The sequence below is a fragment of the Bidens hawaiensis genome, unplaced genomic scaffold, assembly GCF_021521415.1.
Source record: "Bidens hawaiensis isolate Kalapana, Puna unplaced genomic scaffold, B.hawaiensis_p1.1 tig00010169_1, whole genome shotgun sequence".
Lineage (NCBI taxonomy): Eukaryota > Viridiplantae > Streptophyta > Magnoliopsida > Asterales > Asteraceae > Bidens > Bidens hawaiensis.
In genome coordinates, this window is record NW_027491772.1 from 561,492 (window position 1) to 580,957 (window position 19,466).

The 19,466-nt window shown below is 37.4% G+C and overlaps 2 protein-coding genes across 2 annotated transcripts; both read left to right on the forward strand.

Moving 5' to 3' along the window:
* The first annotated feature begins 2,112 nt into the window (after positions 1 to 2,112).
* On the forward strand, positions 2,113 to 2,562 carry LOC143534519 (uncharacterized). Its single transcript, XM_077028986.1, has one exon. It carries the CDS (start codon positions 2,113 to 2,115, stop codon positions 2,560 to 2,562), a length of 450 nt encoding a protein of 149 aa, XP_076885101.1.
* A 12,854-nt stretch (positions 2,563 to 15,416) lies between these two features.
* LOC143534526 (putative disease resistance protein At4g27220) lies at positions 15,417 to 19,370 on the forward strand. Its single transcript, XM_077028993.1, has one exon. The coding sequence runs from the start codon at positions 16,009 to 16,011 to the stop codon at positions 19,042 to 19,044; it is 3,036 nt and encodes a 1,011-aa protein (XP_076885108.1). The 5' UTR covers positions 15,417 to 16,008; the 3' UTR covers positions 19,045 to 19,370.
* The last annotated feature ends 96 nt before the right edge of the window (positions 19,371 to 19,466 follow it).

Below are 19,466 nucleotides of genomic sequence, written 5' to 3' on the forward strand. Positions count from 1 at the left end.
CTACGGACCGACCACTATACATAGTTTAATCAAAATTAAAACCCACTTTGCAAGCCACAACGCTAACCTTTATTTGAATATTAGTGTCTATCTTTCTCTCTTAGTATCTCGTGCAAACACTTTATTCTATGTTTACTCAACATATTGACAGGAAAAAGCTTTACTGCTAGAATATTTCATTATTCCAATGTATTGTTTGTTTATTTGTCTTTTATTATTATTATTAATTTCTTTTTTCAAATATGATTGTAGTTATGATATTAGATTTTTAGTATGGTGAACCAGCTACAACTAACTTGCCTTTGCCCAATGCTCCTGCGGTGCGAAATGTCTAGAGTTGGGGCCAATAATATTTTTTCTACGGTCGCTTTGGTGCAAGATTCACATATCTTAGGTTGAGAGTAAGAATATATATATATATATATATATATATATATATATATATATATATATTTATTTATTTATGTATGACCCTCATGATCATTTATATTATAATAGATCAAAGTTAATTAATTATGCCTTATTATTATTAGCTAGGTAATTATTGATGGACCAAATTACCTTTTCTTGCTAATCAAGGGTTTCCCCTTGAGTGTATATAAATATATGGAGAGAATAATTAACATCATTGAACATAATCCTAAACCTCACATAATATTTCCGTGACCCTCTATCTCCATATATTATTCGGTTTTCTCAAGAACCCTAATCCCCATCACTAATATACATCCAAGCTAACTATCACGTCGTCTGGATCGTTCTCATCAATTGTGGCTTCTCTCTCTGCTGTGACAGATATGTTTTAGTTGTAGGTTTATCATAATATTCATGTTTTCTATTACATATATACATGAAGAACTGATCAAAAGAGCGATGTTGATTAATCAGTTCTTCATGTCTTCCATTAACTCAGGATCTAAACCGGAAGACATGGACTAAAATCTGATAAACCCTAACAATTTTCGGTTATTTTATTAATTCGTTTTATTTTATTATCATTATTAAAACCCGAATATAAGAAACCATAACAATTTTTCAGTTTTAAAACTCGTATCTGATATAAACTGAAGGATTTCGAAATCTGATAAAATAATGATCTTCGTGTTATGACAGTTTTTCGAAAACCCGATATAATCTAGTTCAAGATCTGGATTGTTATAATGTTTCACTAAAATTTTTTTAAGATTTAAACCAAGATATTTCGAATTATGTAAACTTAATAAAAGAATTACTTTGAAAATAATCAAATCTTGGATAAACAAACAATCCCTAAGAATTCAGATCAAACATGATTAACTGTTCATCAACTTATGGGTGTATGTGTTTACGGTTTAAACAGTTTTCGGAGAACACTGAGTTTCCGAAAACACTAAAACCAGAAAATGCATCAAACTAGAACACTAATTTCCCGAGACTAATTTTTTTTTTTGTGAACAGTACACTAAAAGGCTTAACTTGAATAAATGATGATGTACAATTCTGCCCTAGTAGTTTGATCCGCGCTAATAGTTTGTTTGATATTAACTAAACCAATGTTTTGTAAATACTTATAATATAAACATACATGTTACTTAATTTTTTACAAAACATATAAAAGGCTTAACTTGAATAAATGATGATGTATACTTCTGTCCAAAGGTGACGTGATACATCTAACATATTATTCAAGTCTAAATACAAGCTGTGTTAGTTTTGCTTAAACATGATTTAAATGTATCACTTCTGCCTAAAGGTGATGCAATACATCTATATCAAAGAAAAACTAGCTCGTGCATAATTAAAATGGTTGTCTCACTTATGCCTAAAGATGATGTGTTACAATTATTTTGCACAATTAATTCTGCCCAAAGGTGATTTATCTTTTATTTAAGTAGAATTTTATTAATTATATTAGTCTATTATTTTGATGTTAACAATAGACATTTATTATCACAGCTTCATAATTTAAACAGTTCTTATCTATGCATGCATTAGTTTAAATTGCCCCTAGTTCACTCTAAGTTTCTTCTAGTTTAGTATCTTAACATTCTCATATAAATTCCAATAACAACTCCGAATGGTGGAATCGCATCATTAACTAGAGATAACTTTGCTGCCTGAAAGGACTCTCTTATGCTTAATCTCACCTTCCTGGATTTCGATTTTGCTTTAAACAAGGATGAACCTCCGGCACTAATCGCTGAAAGCACTCCTGCTCAGCACTTATTGTTCGAAAAATGGAAGAGATGTAACCGCATGTCTCTAATGCTTATGAAAAACTCCATTAGCATGCCCATAAGAGGATCCATTCTAGACTCTGGAAATGCTAAAACATATTTGGCTTCTGTGGAGGAACAATTCAAAGGAACGTCTAAGGCGCATACCAGTACTCTTATTCTCAAGCTGGTGACTACTAAGTATGATGGAAGTAGTGGCATTCGTGGGCACATTATGATGATCAACGACATGGCCCATAAGCTGAAGGGATTAGACATGAAGATCAATGATGGTTTTCTGGTGCACTTCATCATGACCTCTTATTTAGCTGCCTATGAAGCTTTCAAGATCAATTACAACACCTAGAAGCACAAATGGACTATGAGTGAGTTGATTGCAATGTGCGTGTAAGAGGAAGAGCGTATGAAGATGGATGTAACATCCCGAAATTTCCAAAATGATATTATTTATATTACTTAATAATAGAGGGAAAGTTTACTCGGATTATCGGGAAATAAATAAATAGAGTAGGAGTTAGTATGGGTTGGGCTAGTGTTGGGTAATGGATATGGGTTATGGACTTGGGTTATGAAAGAAGGAAGGAGAGTCCATGGGCTTAAGCCCATGATCCCTAAATATAAATACCATTAACCACCATTTAATCCTCATTCTCACCTATTCCATACACACACACACCCAAAACACACACGACCCGAACCAAGATCCGAAGGCGAAAACCCGAGCTTGTTGGTGCTGGAACGTCGTGACGGACCAAAACAACATCAAGGCTTAACCGTGTTCGTAGTTCGACTCGTTCAAGGTACGTTTATATTAGAAATCGTTCGTATAGGTTCGGTTTGATTTGAGAAATGATAGATCTGAGTTTGTATGGTAAAAACGAATCCAACAAAGCTAATCTTACTGAAAATGGTTATGATTTGATGGGTTAATCGATTGATAAAAAGAACCCGTAACCTATATGCCTAAATCGCACCCTTTAAACATCGATCTTAGGTCGATTTGATGGTTGGGGTTTGTAGGCGCTGGTCAGACGATCCCGTGGGTACCTAAATCGAGTTATTTGGTTAAGAAACGAAAGTGATTAAGGGATTTAAGAACAAACAGTAGCTGCAGACGACAACTTCGCCTGCAAGCTAAGTTCGCCTGATGAACTTCGCCTGCAAGCTAAGTTCGCCTGATGACAACTTCGCCTGCAATCTAAGTTCGCCTGATGACAACTTCGCCTAAAGCCAAGTTCGCCTGATGACAACTTCGCCTAAAGCCAAGTTCGCCAGATGACAACTTCGCCTAAAGCCAAGTTCGCCTGATGACAACTTCGCCTAAAGCCAAGTTCGCCTAAGGTTTAACTTCGCCTAAAGCTAAGTTTGCCTAAGGTTTAACTTCGCCTAAAGTCAAGTTCGATTAGAGAATAGATTAAAACAATAAGTAAAAGTAAGCTAATACTAGGCCACCAGATTAGATCAGGCGAGTATTGATACGTGTAACTTATACAGTCAGCCGAGCTCAGTTAAAGAAAGGATTTACAACTATCAGAGGAAGAAGCAGAGTTCAGGTGAGTTTCTAGCCCCATTCCTTGTTATGTTTTCGGGGCTGTGTGCATACTCGATGTGAAGTGTGAATACACTTACCTTAAGTGGTAAGTGTATGCTATAGATGTTATACGAGGTATATATTTTATAATGCTTGGCGGTACGTGAACGATCTTTGGATATTTCACGTATCGCCAAGGATAGTAAATTCCAAGTGGTTGATAGTGTGTACGAATGTTATGATGTGACTGGTTTATTACGTAAATACCGAACTGATATGAAGTGTGATATAGGCAGGTAGAGGTAGAGTGTGTTAAAAGTGGCAAGAGTCTAGCAAGGGTGTTAGTGGCATAACGTGAGCGCGTGATAGGGAAAGCCTGTACGTGCCATCGTTATTATGTGTGTATGATTGTTGATGTGACATGCTTATTATGTAAATGATATGAAGCGTGTTGTAGACAAGTAGAGGTAGAACGTGTTAGAAGTGGCAAGAGTCTAGTAAGAGTGTTAGTAGCATAACGATAGTACGTGGTAGAGTAAGCCTATACGTGCCTTCGTTATTAAAGTGGCAAAGTGGCATAACGTTTTACGTTATTAAAGTGGCAAAGTGGCATAACGTTATACGTTATTAAGTGGCAAAGTGGCATAACGTTATACGTTATTAAAGTGGCAAAGTGGCAAGGTGGTAGGTGTAAATAAGAGGCTAAGTGGTAAGTTAAGCAGGTTAGATGCGAAAGTATGAATACACTTACCTTAAGTGGTAAGTGTATAGATGTTATACAAGTAGCTATTATGTAATGCTTGTCGGTACGTGAACGATCTTCGGATATTGCACGTATCGTCAAGGAGAGTGATTGTCAAGTGGTTGTTAGTGTGTATGTATTCTATGATGCGACTTGCTTATTATGTAAATATTGTATTGGTATAAAGAGTGCTGTAGACAAGTAGAGGTAGAGTGTGATAGAAGTGGCAGAGTCTAGTAAGAGTGTTAGTGGCATGACGATAGTACGTGGTAGGGTAAGCCTATACGTGACTTCGTTATTAAGGTGGCATCAAATGGCATAAAGTGGCATAAGTGGCTAAGCTGTAGGGGTAATTAAGAGGCTAAGCTATAGGGGTAATTAAGTGGTTAAACAGTGGCATGTTAGACAGTGGACTATGTGTCTTCGGATACGTATATATTGTATGAAGTGGTTGTATGATAAGTTGCTTGATTAACTAGAACTCACTCAGCGTAGCTGACTTTTAGTATGCACGCAGGTGAGTAGGATGAGGCAGCTCGCTTGAGGAGACACGTGGCACTGAATAAGAGGCTGGCATCGAAAGACTCAAGACGTTTAAGTTTAATGTTTCGTTTATTTTGAAAGACAAAATGATGTTTTAAGACAAGACGTGTTTTGTTATGAAATGTTTTATGAAAGTTTTTAAATTCCGCGAATGTTTTAATTAACTCTGATATTTAGAACTGCGTTTATGAGTAAATCCAACGCTAAAGTAGGGCCACCGGTGACGGGGCCTTACAATGGACAAACCTGAAGTTGCTTACCTTGCCACCAGTTCCAAGAAGAGGAAGAACACTAATCCAATAAAGGAATTTGCTAAAGTTCATAAGACTAATACAGGTGCCTCAACCAGCTCTCAGAACTCCACTGGAAAGCCTTTTTTCAAGTTCTGTAAGAAGTACATTCATAAGCAGAAGGACTGTTCAGACTTTAAGGAGTGGCTGGCTAAGAAAGGTAATGGTCTCTTTATGATACTTGAGTCCTATAATTTAACTGTTCCTGCTAATACATGGTGGTTTGATTCTGGTTCTATGGTTCATGTGACCAATTCTACTCAGGGATTCCTTTCAACCCGGAAGCTGGAAAGAAACCAAAGAACACTAAGACTGGGAATGATAAAGAACTTGAAGTCAAGGTTGTGGGAACTTTACAATTAATAATGAAAACTGGTTTATGTATTAAACTTTATGATACCTTATATATTCCTGAGATTACTCGGAATCTTGTATCAGGTCCAAAGTTAGACATGAACGGTTTTGATGTTTCTCATGGTCATGGCAAACTTACTATTTCTTTAAATTCTCAAGTGTTTGGTTATGGCTTTTTGGATGGTGGTCTTTATAGATTAGAACTAGCTAATTTTTCTAAATCTTTGTTGTCATATATAATATTAATGAATCACTCACAAAGATTAAGGAGAAACGAGACTTAGAGACTTCTTCTATGTTGTGGCATCAACGTTTAGGCCACATCTTATGAGACCGGTTAGCCCGCCTCGTGAAGAATGAAGTCTTATCACATCTCGATTTCACCGATTTTGGAACATGTGTCAAATGCCTTAAAGGCAAAATGACATCAATAAATAAGAAAGGTGCCACTAGGAGCTCTAATTTATTAGAACTCATTCATACTGATATTAGTGGTCCTTACCCCATTGCTGGCATAGCTAGACATACTTCATTTATCACTTTCATTGATGATTATTCCCGATATATGTACCTGTATCTCATTAAAGAAAAATCTGAATATGTAATAACTTTTAAAGATTATAAAACTGAAGTTGAAAAACAATTAGATTGTCAAATAAAAGTTGTCATATCAGATAGAGGAGGTGAATATTATGGTAGATATACTGATTATGGAAGACATACTGATGTGGGTCAGGCCCTTGGTCCATTTTATGAGTTTTGTAAGGGCTTTGGGATCGTGAATCAATATACCGTGCCAGGTACTCCTCAAGAAAATGCGGTCGCTGAACGGAGAAATCGAACCCTTATGGATGTGGTACGCAGTATGTTAGCCAACACTAATTTACCTCTATTTCTCTGGACTGAAGCCTTAAAAGCAGCCGTTCATATATTCAATAGAGTTCCTTCTAAGTCTGTCCCTAAAACTCCTTATGAACTTTGGACAGGAAGGAAACCGAGTCTTAATTATATGAAAGTATGAGGCTGTATTGCTGAAGCAAAACTTTATAACCCTTTCCTAAAGAAACTTGACCCTAAAACTCTTACCTGTTTCTTTATCGGGTATCCTGAAAATTCAAAGGGTTATCGTTTCCATTGTCCTTCCCATGTCACTCGTATTGTTGAAACCAAGCGTGCGGTGTTCCTGGAGGATTACAGGATCAGTGGGAGCAGTATTAATCCTTATGAAGAATTGCAAGAAATACAAGATGCAGGGGAAGACTCGTCGATTATTGTAACTCCGGTTATTTCTCTTGTACCCCATGCAATTGAACCTTCTGCACCACATTCTCCATACTCAGAACCTGTTATAACAGAAAATGAAGGCACATCAAACACTCAAAACCAAGACAATGTTGAACCCGTTAATCAACTCAGGAGGTCATTCAGGTCTAGAAGACCTACTAACTTTGATGATTATGTAACCTACTTGACTGAAGTTGACGCCGGAAAACTTAATGATCCTATCTCTTATAATGAAGCCATGAGCAGTGATCAGTCTTTTGAATGGAATAAAGCAATGATTGATGAGCTTGACTCATGAGGAAAAATGACGTTTCGGGATTTGGTAGAATTTCCCAACGGTGTCAAACCCGTAGGATGTAAATGGGTGGTCAAAACAAAACTTGATCCAAATGGGAACGTTGAACGCTATAAAGCGAGATTGGTTGCAAAGGGCTACACTCAAAAGGAGGGAATTGACTATCAAGAGACCTTTCACCTGTCTCTCGAAAAGATTCATTAAGGATTGTTATGGCCCTAGTAGCTCATTTTGATTTAGAGCTGCATCAGATGGACGTGAAAACTGCTTTCCTTAATGACAATTTAGACGAATAGGTGTACATGAAGCAGCCTGAAGGTTTTAAACCTGAAGGTCAAGAACGTCTAGTACGTAAGCTCAAGAAGTCAATATATAGGTTGAAACAAGCATTACGTCAATGGTACCTAAAGTTTGATGAAGTCATGAAGAAACAAGGTTTTGCAAAGAATCAAGTGGATCAATGCACCTACCTCAAAATGAGTGGGAGTAAGTATACTATACTTGTCCTTTATGTAGATGATATTCTATTGGCAAGTAATAGTTTAGACATGTTACATGAGTCGAAGCGATTACTCTCGCATAACTTTGACATGAAGGATCTCGGAGATGCTTCTTATGTTATTGGCATCGAAATTCACCGAAACAGACACAGAGGGATCTTAGGATTATCTCAAAGGGCCTACATTGACTGTGTCCTTACTCGTTACAAAATGCAACATTGTAACCCAACTGCAGCTCCAGTAGTTAAAGGAGACGTTTTCGGGGCATTCCAATGTCCGAAAACATAGGTTGCAAAGGAGCAAATGAGATTGATACCTTATGCATAAGTAGTCAGGAGCCTTATGTATGCACAAGTTTGTACTCGTCCAGATATTGCTTATATTTCTGGAATGTTAAGCCGTTATCAGAGTAATCCTGGCCTTGAACACTGGAAAGCAGCTAAGAAGGTGCTTCAATATCTTCAAAGGACGAAAGACTACAAACTGACTTATAGAAGAAGTGATAATTTAGAAGTGGTAGGTTATTCCGATTTTGACTTTGCTAAATGCAAAGATGACAAGAAGTCCACTTCGGGGTATATCTTTATGTTAGCAGGTGGGCCCATATCATGGAGGAGTCATAAGCAACAGTTAACGACTACTTCCACTATGATGGCAGAATATATAGCTGTTTATAATGCTACCTGCCGTGGAATGTTGCTTAAAAATCTGATCTCTGGACTCAAATTAGTCAATTCCATTTCTAGACCATTGAAGCTTTATTGTGATAATTCAGTTGTCGTTAATTTCTCGAACAGTAACAGTTCGACCGGAGCTGGTTTATATCTTGATACAAAGTATTTGTTTGTGCCTGAACGAGTTGAGGAAAATAAATTTTGTATTAAGTATATTAGTACACATAATATGCTAGCGGATCCGATGACTAAAGGTTTCCCACCTAAAGTTTTTGAAGAACATGTTGCTAATATGGAACTGAAGACGTTATTTAATTGCATATTGTACTTATTTACATTTTATTTAATAAAATATTTACATATAGACAAATTATTATACAAATCAAATATTTGAAGGGCTTACTTATAAAATTTTGATCATAACTACTTAGGGTTTAAACAATGACTGTAGTATGATTAATGGGGGTCTTGAGCTGATGTTCAATTCAATAATTGTATTTCTCTGCTCCAGTTTAAGTTTAAAGCTAAAATGAGTATTAAAATCTGCAGACTAATCTAATACTCATAATAAATGATTATTTGGCCAAGTGGGAGAATGTAAGAATAAATATATGGATATATATATATATATATATATATATATATATATTTATGTATGGCCCTCATGATCATTTATATTATAATAGATCAAAGTTAATTAATTATACATTATTATTATTAGCTAGGTAATTGTTGATGGACCAAATTACCCTTTCTTGCTAATCAAGGGTTTCCCCTTGGGTATACATAAATATATGAGAGACTATTTAACATCATTGAACGTAACCCTAAACCTCACATAATATTTTCGTGACCCTCTATCTCCATATATTATTCGGTTTTCTCAAGAACCCTAATCCCCATCACTAATATACATCCTAAAGGGGAACTCGACCAACCTGACTATCATGTCGTCTGGATCGTTATCAGCCATGGCTTCTCTCTCTGATGTGACAGGTATGTTTTAGTTGTAAGTTTATCATAATATTCATGTTTTCTATTACATACATGAAGAACTGATCAACAACAACATGATAATGGTTGTACCTACATAATGTCTTCGCCCACTAGTCACCATAAAAATAAATTTAGTGCGTGAACTTGTTTAATACTTTTGTCATAAAATACGTTTCAACCCGAGCTAATTTATGCCAAAAAAATCATTTCAACCGAATCAAATTGATATCTTTTAAAAATAATTGTTTTAACTCATTAGCTGACCAGCCGTTTGATGAACTTAAAAGTAACCATTGTAACTTTTTTCTTATGAAATATTACCATGGTATTCTCTCGATGAAGATTATTGGGAAAAGTATGTAAGCATAGCTATAAACTTATAGTTTATGAAGGTTGAAATCTAAGGTCCATCCCAAAAGGGCCATTATTTGAAAATGGCATTAAGTCGATATAAAAGCTCACATTATAAGTTAGGGTCCAATATGGCACAATTACAAAATCCACCGTCCGGCCCAAAGAACCATGTTCAAACATAGACTTTCTGTAGTTTTTGTAACGGTGATAAGTGTGACATGCTCTTTGTTGTTTGTTATACGAATTTTGGATATCCGGACCTTTTGGATAGTGGATTTCACTATCCGACTCTGAGTTGGATATATGAAATTTGAAAAAAAATATTTTAAATATAAATTTACAACATATCAAGAATCCAAATTTTTCAATCCATCAAACTAAACACAAAATTTTCAAAATACAAACAAACAAGCAAATAGCACACAATCCATTGTTCAAATAAGCACAACCCATTGTTTCAATGTAAACAATCTTCTTAAACAAACATATTTAGAATTAAAAGCACTCTTCCAAACTGATGACGACTGAGACGAAGGCCGGAGGTAGTGTCGTGGTGAGTGGTGACAGACTGACGATGAGAAGATGAGGAGGTGGAGCCGTGGAGTTGCTGCCTGCTGGTCGTTTGGTACTTGGAATAGAGATGGGAAAATGTATTAAATCGAGATCTAATGGAAATGGAAGAAAAAAAGAGAATGAAGAGGGGGGGGCTGGGTGTGGAAGAAAAAAAGATAGAAATGAGAAGAGGTAGGGAAGGTGGGAAATAAGAATTAGAGTTTGATATACATTATATATAATAAAAATTAAAAATATTAAACTTACGGTAAGTTTACTAACAATCATAAGGATTTTTTGTCGGCTATTACCACAGGTAATGAGCCAAAACATTATGAACAGGTTATTGATACCCAAGATGGATAGAAGCCATGAAGAAGGAAATCCAAGCTCTCGAACAAAATGAGACTTGGGCTTTGGAAGAATTACCAAAAGGTAAATGGGGTTTGACTCAAAATGGGTCTATAAAATCAAATACAATCCAAATGGAGAAGTTGAAAGGTACAAGGTTCACCTCGTAGCATAGGGGTTTTACCCAAATGGAAGGGATATATTTTCATGAGACTTTTGCTCCGGTTTCAAAGTTGGTGACCGTTCGAACTTTTCTAGCCGTTTCCGTGAAACGAGGATGAGACATACACCAACTTGATGTAAACAACGCCTTTTACATGGAGACTTGCATGAAGACACCCGAAGATTTTGGATGATCATAAGATAACAAAATTTGTAAGCTAAAGAAATCTACTTATGGCCTTAAACTGGCCTAAGAATCGGTGCACAAAATTCACTAACTATTTGTTGCGAATTGGTTATAAGAAAACAGGGCCTATCATTCTCTTTTTGTCTCTAAAGATAAAAATATTTTCATTGATGCATTGTTTATGTTGACGACATCATCATCGTTAGAAATGATTGAACAAAATACAAGGAACCAAGGCTTTTCTTAATAAAAGGTTCAACATTAAGGATCTTGCTATTTTAAAATTCTTTCTTGGGATTGAGGTGGCTAGAACAAAGGAAGGAATGGTGCTAACTCAACTCAAGTACACACTTGATATTCTTAAGGAAACGACATGATGGGTATCGACCGAGATCATTTCCAATGGAGCAGAACTTGAAACTTGATAAAGTTGATGAAGAGCCACGGGTTGACGTGCACCTGTATCACGGAATGGTAGTGAAACTCCTATATTTACAAGCAACACGACCCAACATTGTTTATGCAGTCTGTAAGGCCAAAAATGGTGACTTGCGATATCAAATTACGAAACCCGGTATATATTTATGGTCAAGTTAATAATTTATGTCGGCGAGAAAACCAAACACGAAGCAAAGGCTTCGGCACACACGTTCAACATTAATGGGATAAGGCTTCTAGAATATGTTATGTTTAGCTATAAACAGAAGCTTATGTATTATTGTAAGTGTGTGTTTCTAATAGTGTAAATGGGGTCGGTTCGTTTAATCTATTAATCTTTTTACCGATAACAAGATTGTTCGTTTTATCTTTATATTATTTATGTTCGGTCGTTTGATTTACCACACCCATCTCGAATGTTTATCAAATGCAAAATCCATTCGTGCGTTAAATCCGTTCGTGTATTAGAGCAGGTTTGAATCAAATGATTCACTCTTGAAACTGGGGTTCTATTTCCACAATTATCCGAATCGAGACGTTAAAGACCCGTTGAAGTTTGAAAATAAAGTTTCCTGGAAATTAAGTTGGAAATAAATTGGGAAATAAGCGTGTTTTCTCCTTGTAGATCCGGATATTTGAGATCTACAAGTGCCGGATCCGGGCGTATCAGGAACCGTTCTGCCATACGCCAAAAATCTAGTGACCCTACGGTCCTTCTCGGCGACGATTCCAGATGTTGAAGATGTAAAAATCGAACTCCGATTTACGTGAGTGTCGGTTATATTTGATCGTGGCAACTGTAGGATGAAGATGTGGCCGAGGTGTTTGCCGGTAACTGCTAGCGGTGGAGGATGGTGGCAGCCGGTTCAGTGAATTGAGTCGAACCGAGTTCGTTCGAATCGATTCGAATAGATCGGATTCCTTTTTCTGGCGAATCGTTTTTTGGCCGTCGTGTTTAGTGGTGGTGGCGGTGAAAGGCGAAAGAAGGAAGAGAGTATGGAGGCAACGGCGACGAATGTGGTGGCCGGAATCTGGTTTCTAGCGCCAGTCACCAACAATAGGTTTCCGGCGAGCCCACAATGAGTGGCGACAGTTAACGGTGAAGGAGCTAGCTGGCATCATTTTCTCGATGTCTTGTAAATATGGTGTTGGGAGATGACGTTGATGCCTAGATGGTGACCGGTGGTTGAATACATTTTTCTGGCAGAAGGTGACCGGTCATCGGTGATTCAATGTGGGTGACGGCAGAGATCACATGAACACTAGGGTTGATGATATGGGTAAACAAGATGGTCATAGAATGGAATATGGAGGCGGAGATTATGGTGGTGATTGGTGTGTGGCCTAAGAGGGTTCACCGGTCACCGGTGATCTATTTTCCGGCAGGGTTAACATGGCGGCGGCTGAGTGGTGGCTGCTGGCTTTGTTCTCTTACACATTCTCTTTAGCAAGGGATCCTCCCACACTACTCTGGATCTTCATACACCATTTTTTGTCCTATATGGCTCGTATAGGGCTAAACGGTCGTATAGGACCTGAATCGTGTCAGAGGTCCATCGTTTATTGTGCCTCGTATAGGCCTATACGGGTCGTATAGGCATATACGGCCGTATAGACACTTTTTTTAAAAAAAGAAATGATGACCATATATAAAATATATGTGATTTATACGGTCGTATTTGGCTCGTTTATAGACACTTTTTTTAAAAAAAATGATGACCATATATACAATATATGTTATTTATACGGGTCGTATTTGGTTCATTTATCTTAACGGGTTAAATGTTAAGGTCAAGCTTAGCTCGTCAAAAGCTCAAGACTGCCTAGGCATAATTGTTGCTTACATATAATAAAAATTTGAGGTTTTTTTAACATCTAGTCAACATACATTAAAATAAAAATGCACCCCAAAATTTGAGGTTTTTTAAAATCGTTTTCCGGCAGTGATTAAGGCAGCCTGAATGTTTCTGCAAATGTTTTCTATACGGTCGTATAGCCCTATACGACCGTATAGCTTTTATTTTCTATACGGTCGTATAGCCCTATACGAGCGTATAGCTTTTATGGTTTTGTCTGAATGCAATACGAGACATTTAATGCCTATACGGTCGTATAGGCTGTAAAAAGCTGTTTTTTATCCCTTTGTCAGGCATGTATACCTTATACGACCGTATAGGCCTATACGAGCCGTATAGGCATGTGAGGGTGGTGTGGGAGGATCACATCCCTTCTCTTTTGATCTAAATTGATAAAAGGAAGTGGTTTTTAAAAGTTTCAAGAATTGGGCAGCCTTTCATTAAATATCTTGGGTTGCTGGGTATGGGCTTACAATTGGTCAGCCCATTGAATCTATCTATTTTGTCTAAGCCTTATGGAAACAGTTCAAGCCGAGTATGTCATTGTTCTTCGTGTTGACCAATATGAAGAAAGTAAAATTCGATTGGGCTTTGTCATTTTTGGACCGTGTTCAATGCGTATTATTTCTTTATTATTTTCAAGGCGCTTAAAAGGGAAATATAAGCTTTGTCACTTGATCGTTGTCCCGGTATTTCGTCGAGCTTGTCGTAACCTATATTGCTAAAAATATCCGAGGTGGATAAAGAAGCGAGAACTCCTTTATGAGTGAATTAGGTGGATCATACATTGAGGTGAGGGATTGAAGAAGCTTCGGTTTATCGAGTTGATTTGCAAAAATGCGAGACACGGTTTGGCAAAGTTTTTATATCAAGGGGGTGATTGTAAGGCCAAAAATTGTGACTTGCGATAGCAAATTACGAAACCCATTATATATTTAGGGTCAAGTTAATAATTAATGTCGGAGAGAAAACCGGACACGATACAAAGGCTTCGGCACACGCTTTCAGCTTCAATGGGATAAGGCTTCTAGAATATGTTATGCTTAGCTATAAATCGGGGCTTTATGTATTATTGTATGTGTGTGTTTCTAATGGTGTAATCACCCACCCAAGGGGAGCTCACCTTAGGTGGGGTCGGTTCGTTTAATCTATTAATCTTTTTTCCAACAAAGAGGTCGTTTGTTTATTTTATCTTTATATTATTTATGTTCGGTCGTTTGATTTATCACACCAGTCTCGAACGTTTATCTCTCCGATATCTCAAGGCAACCCCTGGACAAGGAATTTTGATCCCTAAAGAAGGCGGAACCAATCTTACTGCATATTGTGACTCTGATTAGCTTGGTTGCCTGTTCACAAGAAGATCTCGAACCATATATTTGTTACTTTGGGAGGAGCGCCCATTTCATGGCGGTCTAAGAAAAAATATGTGGTCTCATGGTCATCCGCCGAAGCTGAGGTTAGTGAAGTTTTGTAGATGAGATGGCACCTCAGTCCTCACCATACTTGGAATGCCTCATTTGTGACATCCAAGCGCCCATCATATTGCTAATAGCCTCGTGTTCCACAAACGAACCAAGCACGTCAAGATGGACTGCCACTTTGTTAGAGAACGGGTTGACTCACAAGAAATACGTCCAATGAAAATCGACACTAAAACACAGATTGCCGACATCCTAACAAAACCATTGGTAACAGAACAATTTCATACACTACTCGACAAATTTGGCATTTGAGATCTTCACGCCTAATTTGACAGGGAGTAATGGAAACTATTATCATCATATGAAAATTATTATCACCTTTTCCGTGAATATGGGGATTATCATTTATAACTAGGTATTCTCGTTTATCACACCTTGGCTGAATATGTGGCTTTACTATTGCCAAAATATTGTATATAGAATAGGCATGTGATATTGTTTTCTCTGTATCATTATCAAATTATGATTGTCATTCTCAATATACCATAATATGGAAAATTATGCATGTTGAAGATGAGGCTGGTCCGATACCGAGAATGAGCAACGCACAGCATCAGCAATTTGTGCATCTTTTCCGAAACAAAGATGGCTTAACCATTCAAAGCTTCAAACACAGACTTGCGGCAGTTTTGCTTACGGTGATATCAATGATGGCGCTCTAGTCGTCACTTGCTGTCAACGTCATTTCAATCGTGTGATACAAGTAACGGTGCCGTTTTCACCCAGAAATGCATTACATATTAGATTTCTTTTCGTTTTCGATTATCTTCTATTGTCAAATGTTAATTTAACTATTGTACTTACTGATTATAATCCATATTTTTCTGTAATCAGAGGAAAGTAATGTTATCGCCATTTTCAGGTATCGAGCTAAGGATTTATTTTTTCAATGTCGTTTGCAGCGGTAGGAATCAAGCGAGGAAGGATCCATGTTCCTTCTATATTGTCATTCTTGCTGGTAAACATTTGGAATATACGAATTTTGTTTTGTAAAGCATCATCATTTATAGAATCCGGATCATACAAGAACAAGAATACAAGCAATTCCGCCGGTGAAAACGATAGGTTTCCTTCATATATATCATGCTTTATCGAAGAAATTTGTGTGGACTTTTAACATATAACACTTGTAGATGTTTCCTATGAATTGAAGACATAATCCTAAACGCCAATGTTTTTGTTTTTGCATTCAAAACAAAATGATGTGTCAGATCTATGTGTCCTTAGTTAAATTCAAATTTATACCAAACACTGTCCCTTATATAATCGTTCCATTTCGTTGGTTAAGGCCTGGATTGCTAGCTTCATATGTAACCATAAACACAATTAAGTTGATATTTTTATTTAACTCCCGTTCATCCCCAATAGTCACCATGGAAGCTTTTGGCAAACCAGTTTTTAAGTTCATCTGTTCAAGAATTAAAACATTTTCCAAATATGAAAAAAACATTGAGGAACTCCGGGAAGAGATTGCAAGCCTCATAAGTAAAAGGACGGCAATTGAAGAAGATGTCAAGTTGGCTAAACTGGAAGGAAACGTTCCGAAACCGCAAGTAATATACTGGTTGAATAAGGTTTCTCGAGCAGAAGACGATGTAAGGCCACTGCTAGAGATGGCTGATGAACATACTGATGGCATGGCTTCCAAGATGATGCAGTGCTTGACAGTGGCAACGAAACTCAACCTGGTGAAAGAGCTGAATTCCATTAATTTTGATTCAGTCGCCCGTGAAAGAAGCTCTCCAATAAAATCAGTGGTAGAAATGGCCGTGCCACATCTTATGGGGCAGGAGGCGGCATCAGATTTGAAACAACTTTTGGAAATCCTGAACACGGATGGTATCAGGAGTATTGCCGTCTGGGGGAAGGGAGGCATAGGGAAGACAACTTTGGTCAAGAACTTGAACAACGAGTTGCGCATTTCCACTACAACTTCTTTTGATATTGTCATCTGGGTTGAAGTTTCCAGATCATCGGATTTGAGCACAATTCAGTTGCAGATTGCCAAGAGAATTCATTTAAAAGTGGACGCAGATGACACCACTAACAGGATAGCTAGCAGAATTCTTCAAAGATTGAAGCTGAGAAGGAAGATCCTCCTGATTCTTGATGATGTCTGGGAAAAGATTGATCTTGATGCTGTGGGTATTCCATCAAGGGATCCCGGCTGCAAGATCCTTTTAACCACACGATCCCGTGATGTGTGCAGGCACATGGCTGTCGATGCTTCTTTTCCATTAAATCTTATGAGTGAAGAAGATTCTTGGAATTTTTTTGTTCATAGCGCTGGACCTGTACTTGATTCAAATAATATAGAATCTCCTGCGAGGAAAATTGTTGCGGGTTTCAATGGGCTGCCATTGGCAATCAAGACTCTTGGAAACTCAATGAGGGACAGACCGCAGATCGAATTGTGGCGAAACGCGCATCTTATGTGGCGATGCTCATCATCATCCTTGTTCAAGAATATTGAGAAAGAGATATTTGGGACTCTAGCTACAAGTTATTATTTCTTACCAAGCAAGATTCTAAAGCAATGCTTTCTGTTTTGTTCTTTATACCCAGCAGGCTTTTCAATAGATGTTCGGGAACTTATCCAATGTTGGGTGTCTGATGGTTTAATTATTGAGAACCATACAGTAGAGGAAACATTTGATTATGGGCTTGCTTTAATTGAACGCCTAAAGGACTCATGTTTACTGGATCAAGATTCAGAAGGAACTGTGAAGATGCATGACATATTCCGTGACTTAGCCATACTTCTATCCCAGAGTCAAGAACTGTTGTTTGGGTTTCACACTCAATCCGGCCATCAATTTTATCAGATGCCAAACGAGTCTTCAAGAAGAGTTTCTCTCACACGTTGCAGGATCAAAAAGTTGCCAGATTTTCCTATCTATTCCCATCTGACAGTCCTTTTTCTTCAAGGAAATCCTTTACAGAAAATCCCAAATGAGTTCTTTCACAGTTTTATCTCATTAAGGGTACTGAATCTAAGCGATACTCAAATAACTTCTTTGCCCGCGTCTTTTCTTTGCCTGTGTGAGCTGCGTTCTCTCTTTCTTAGAAACTGTCCTATAGAAAAGCTACCTTCTTTTAAATCTTGTTGTAAACTCCTAGTTCTTGACCTCTCCGGCACTCACATAAAAGCTCTCCCCAATGGGTTTGGAAATTTACATAGTTTAAGAGAGTTAAACCTGTCACGTACACCCTTTTTGAATAAAATAGTAGTCGGAAACATATCAGGGTTAACGAGTCTCCAAACTCTAGATATGTCTTTTAGTTCTTATAACTGGAATCCGAAGACTGGTGCAGATCGAAAAGCAACATTTGATGAGCTATTAACACTCGAACACCTATCAGTCCTTAAAATAAGATTGGACTCGGTTAGGTGTCTTGAATCTGCATCTTTGTGGCTCAAGGAATTAACAAGATTCGATATCCAGATTAGCCCATGGAGCCATGACTCAAATCATCATGTTGCCAAACAAAATGAAAAGCGATTGGTTCTTAGAGGAGTTGATCTCCTGCAAGAAGATCTTCGGGATCTTCTACACAACACAAGTTCTCTTGTTGTGTTAACTTGCGTTGGCATGACCCGAAGACAGTTGCTTAGCCTATCATCATTGACATCACTCACTATATCAAATTGCAATGATATAACATGTTTAATAAGCATGGGAAGGAGTTCAAAGGAAATGTTTCCAAATCTGCAACACTTGGTTCTTGATCATTTGCAAAATTTGAAGTTTATTGTTGAGGGGATAATCCCTAGAGGTGTATGCCTAAAAAATCTGACAACAATTAAAGTTTCGGATTGTCCAATGTTAAAAGGAGCGGTCTCTTATGCAATGCTTCGTCATGCTAAAAAGCTAGAAGAAATTAAGGTAAGCGGTTGTAAAACCATGTCTTGCATCATCGAATCAGGGGAGCATGAAGCAAGTTTGCCTAATTTAAGGGTATTAGAGATAGGCAACATGGTAAAGTTGAGGTCAATCAGTGACGGTGCATCAGTTTTCCCAGTGTTGCAGTATATTAAAGTTTTGCATTGCTTTGGGTTAAAGAATCTTCCTCTTTCAATCTCCAATTCATGCAGCCTGAAAAAGATTGAAGGTGACGCCAAGTGGTGGAATGATTTAAGATGGGATGCTGATGAAGATAAGAACTTCTTTCAGCAACACTTTCAAGCCCACCCTAGTGAGAATAACAACTCAAGAAAGAGAAAATACAAGTAAAAACATCATTTAGAGCATTGTCTTTTCTTCTTGTTAATGTCCAAGTTCGGACACATGTCATTTTCAAGTACCGTTGGAACTCGGTAGTTTGGCTCTGTTGGCAAATAATTTCGTTAATCCATGGGTGTCAAAGTTTAGGGGTCGTGTTGTAATTAGTCACACTATGTTTAGTATGTATTTAGAATGTTTATGTAAGTATAGGGTCCTGATTGTCAAATGGAAAGTTTATAACTTCCAAGTACACATGTCAGATTAGGATTGGTTCTAGTTGTGTATAAATAGGTGTCAATGGTGAAGAGTCAAAACAATTGTTATAACGTTGTATAAACAGTTTATCAATAAAGTCTTGTTGATATCAGTTCTGTTTCATCTTTGTTTTCTTAATCAATCAAGTTGTGTAAAGATCAAGTCTGGCCAACAGC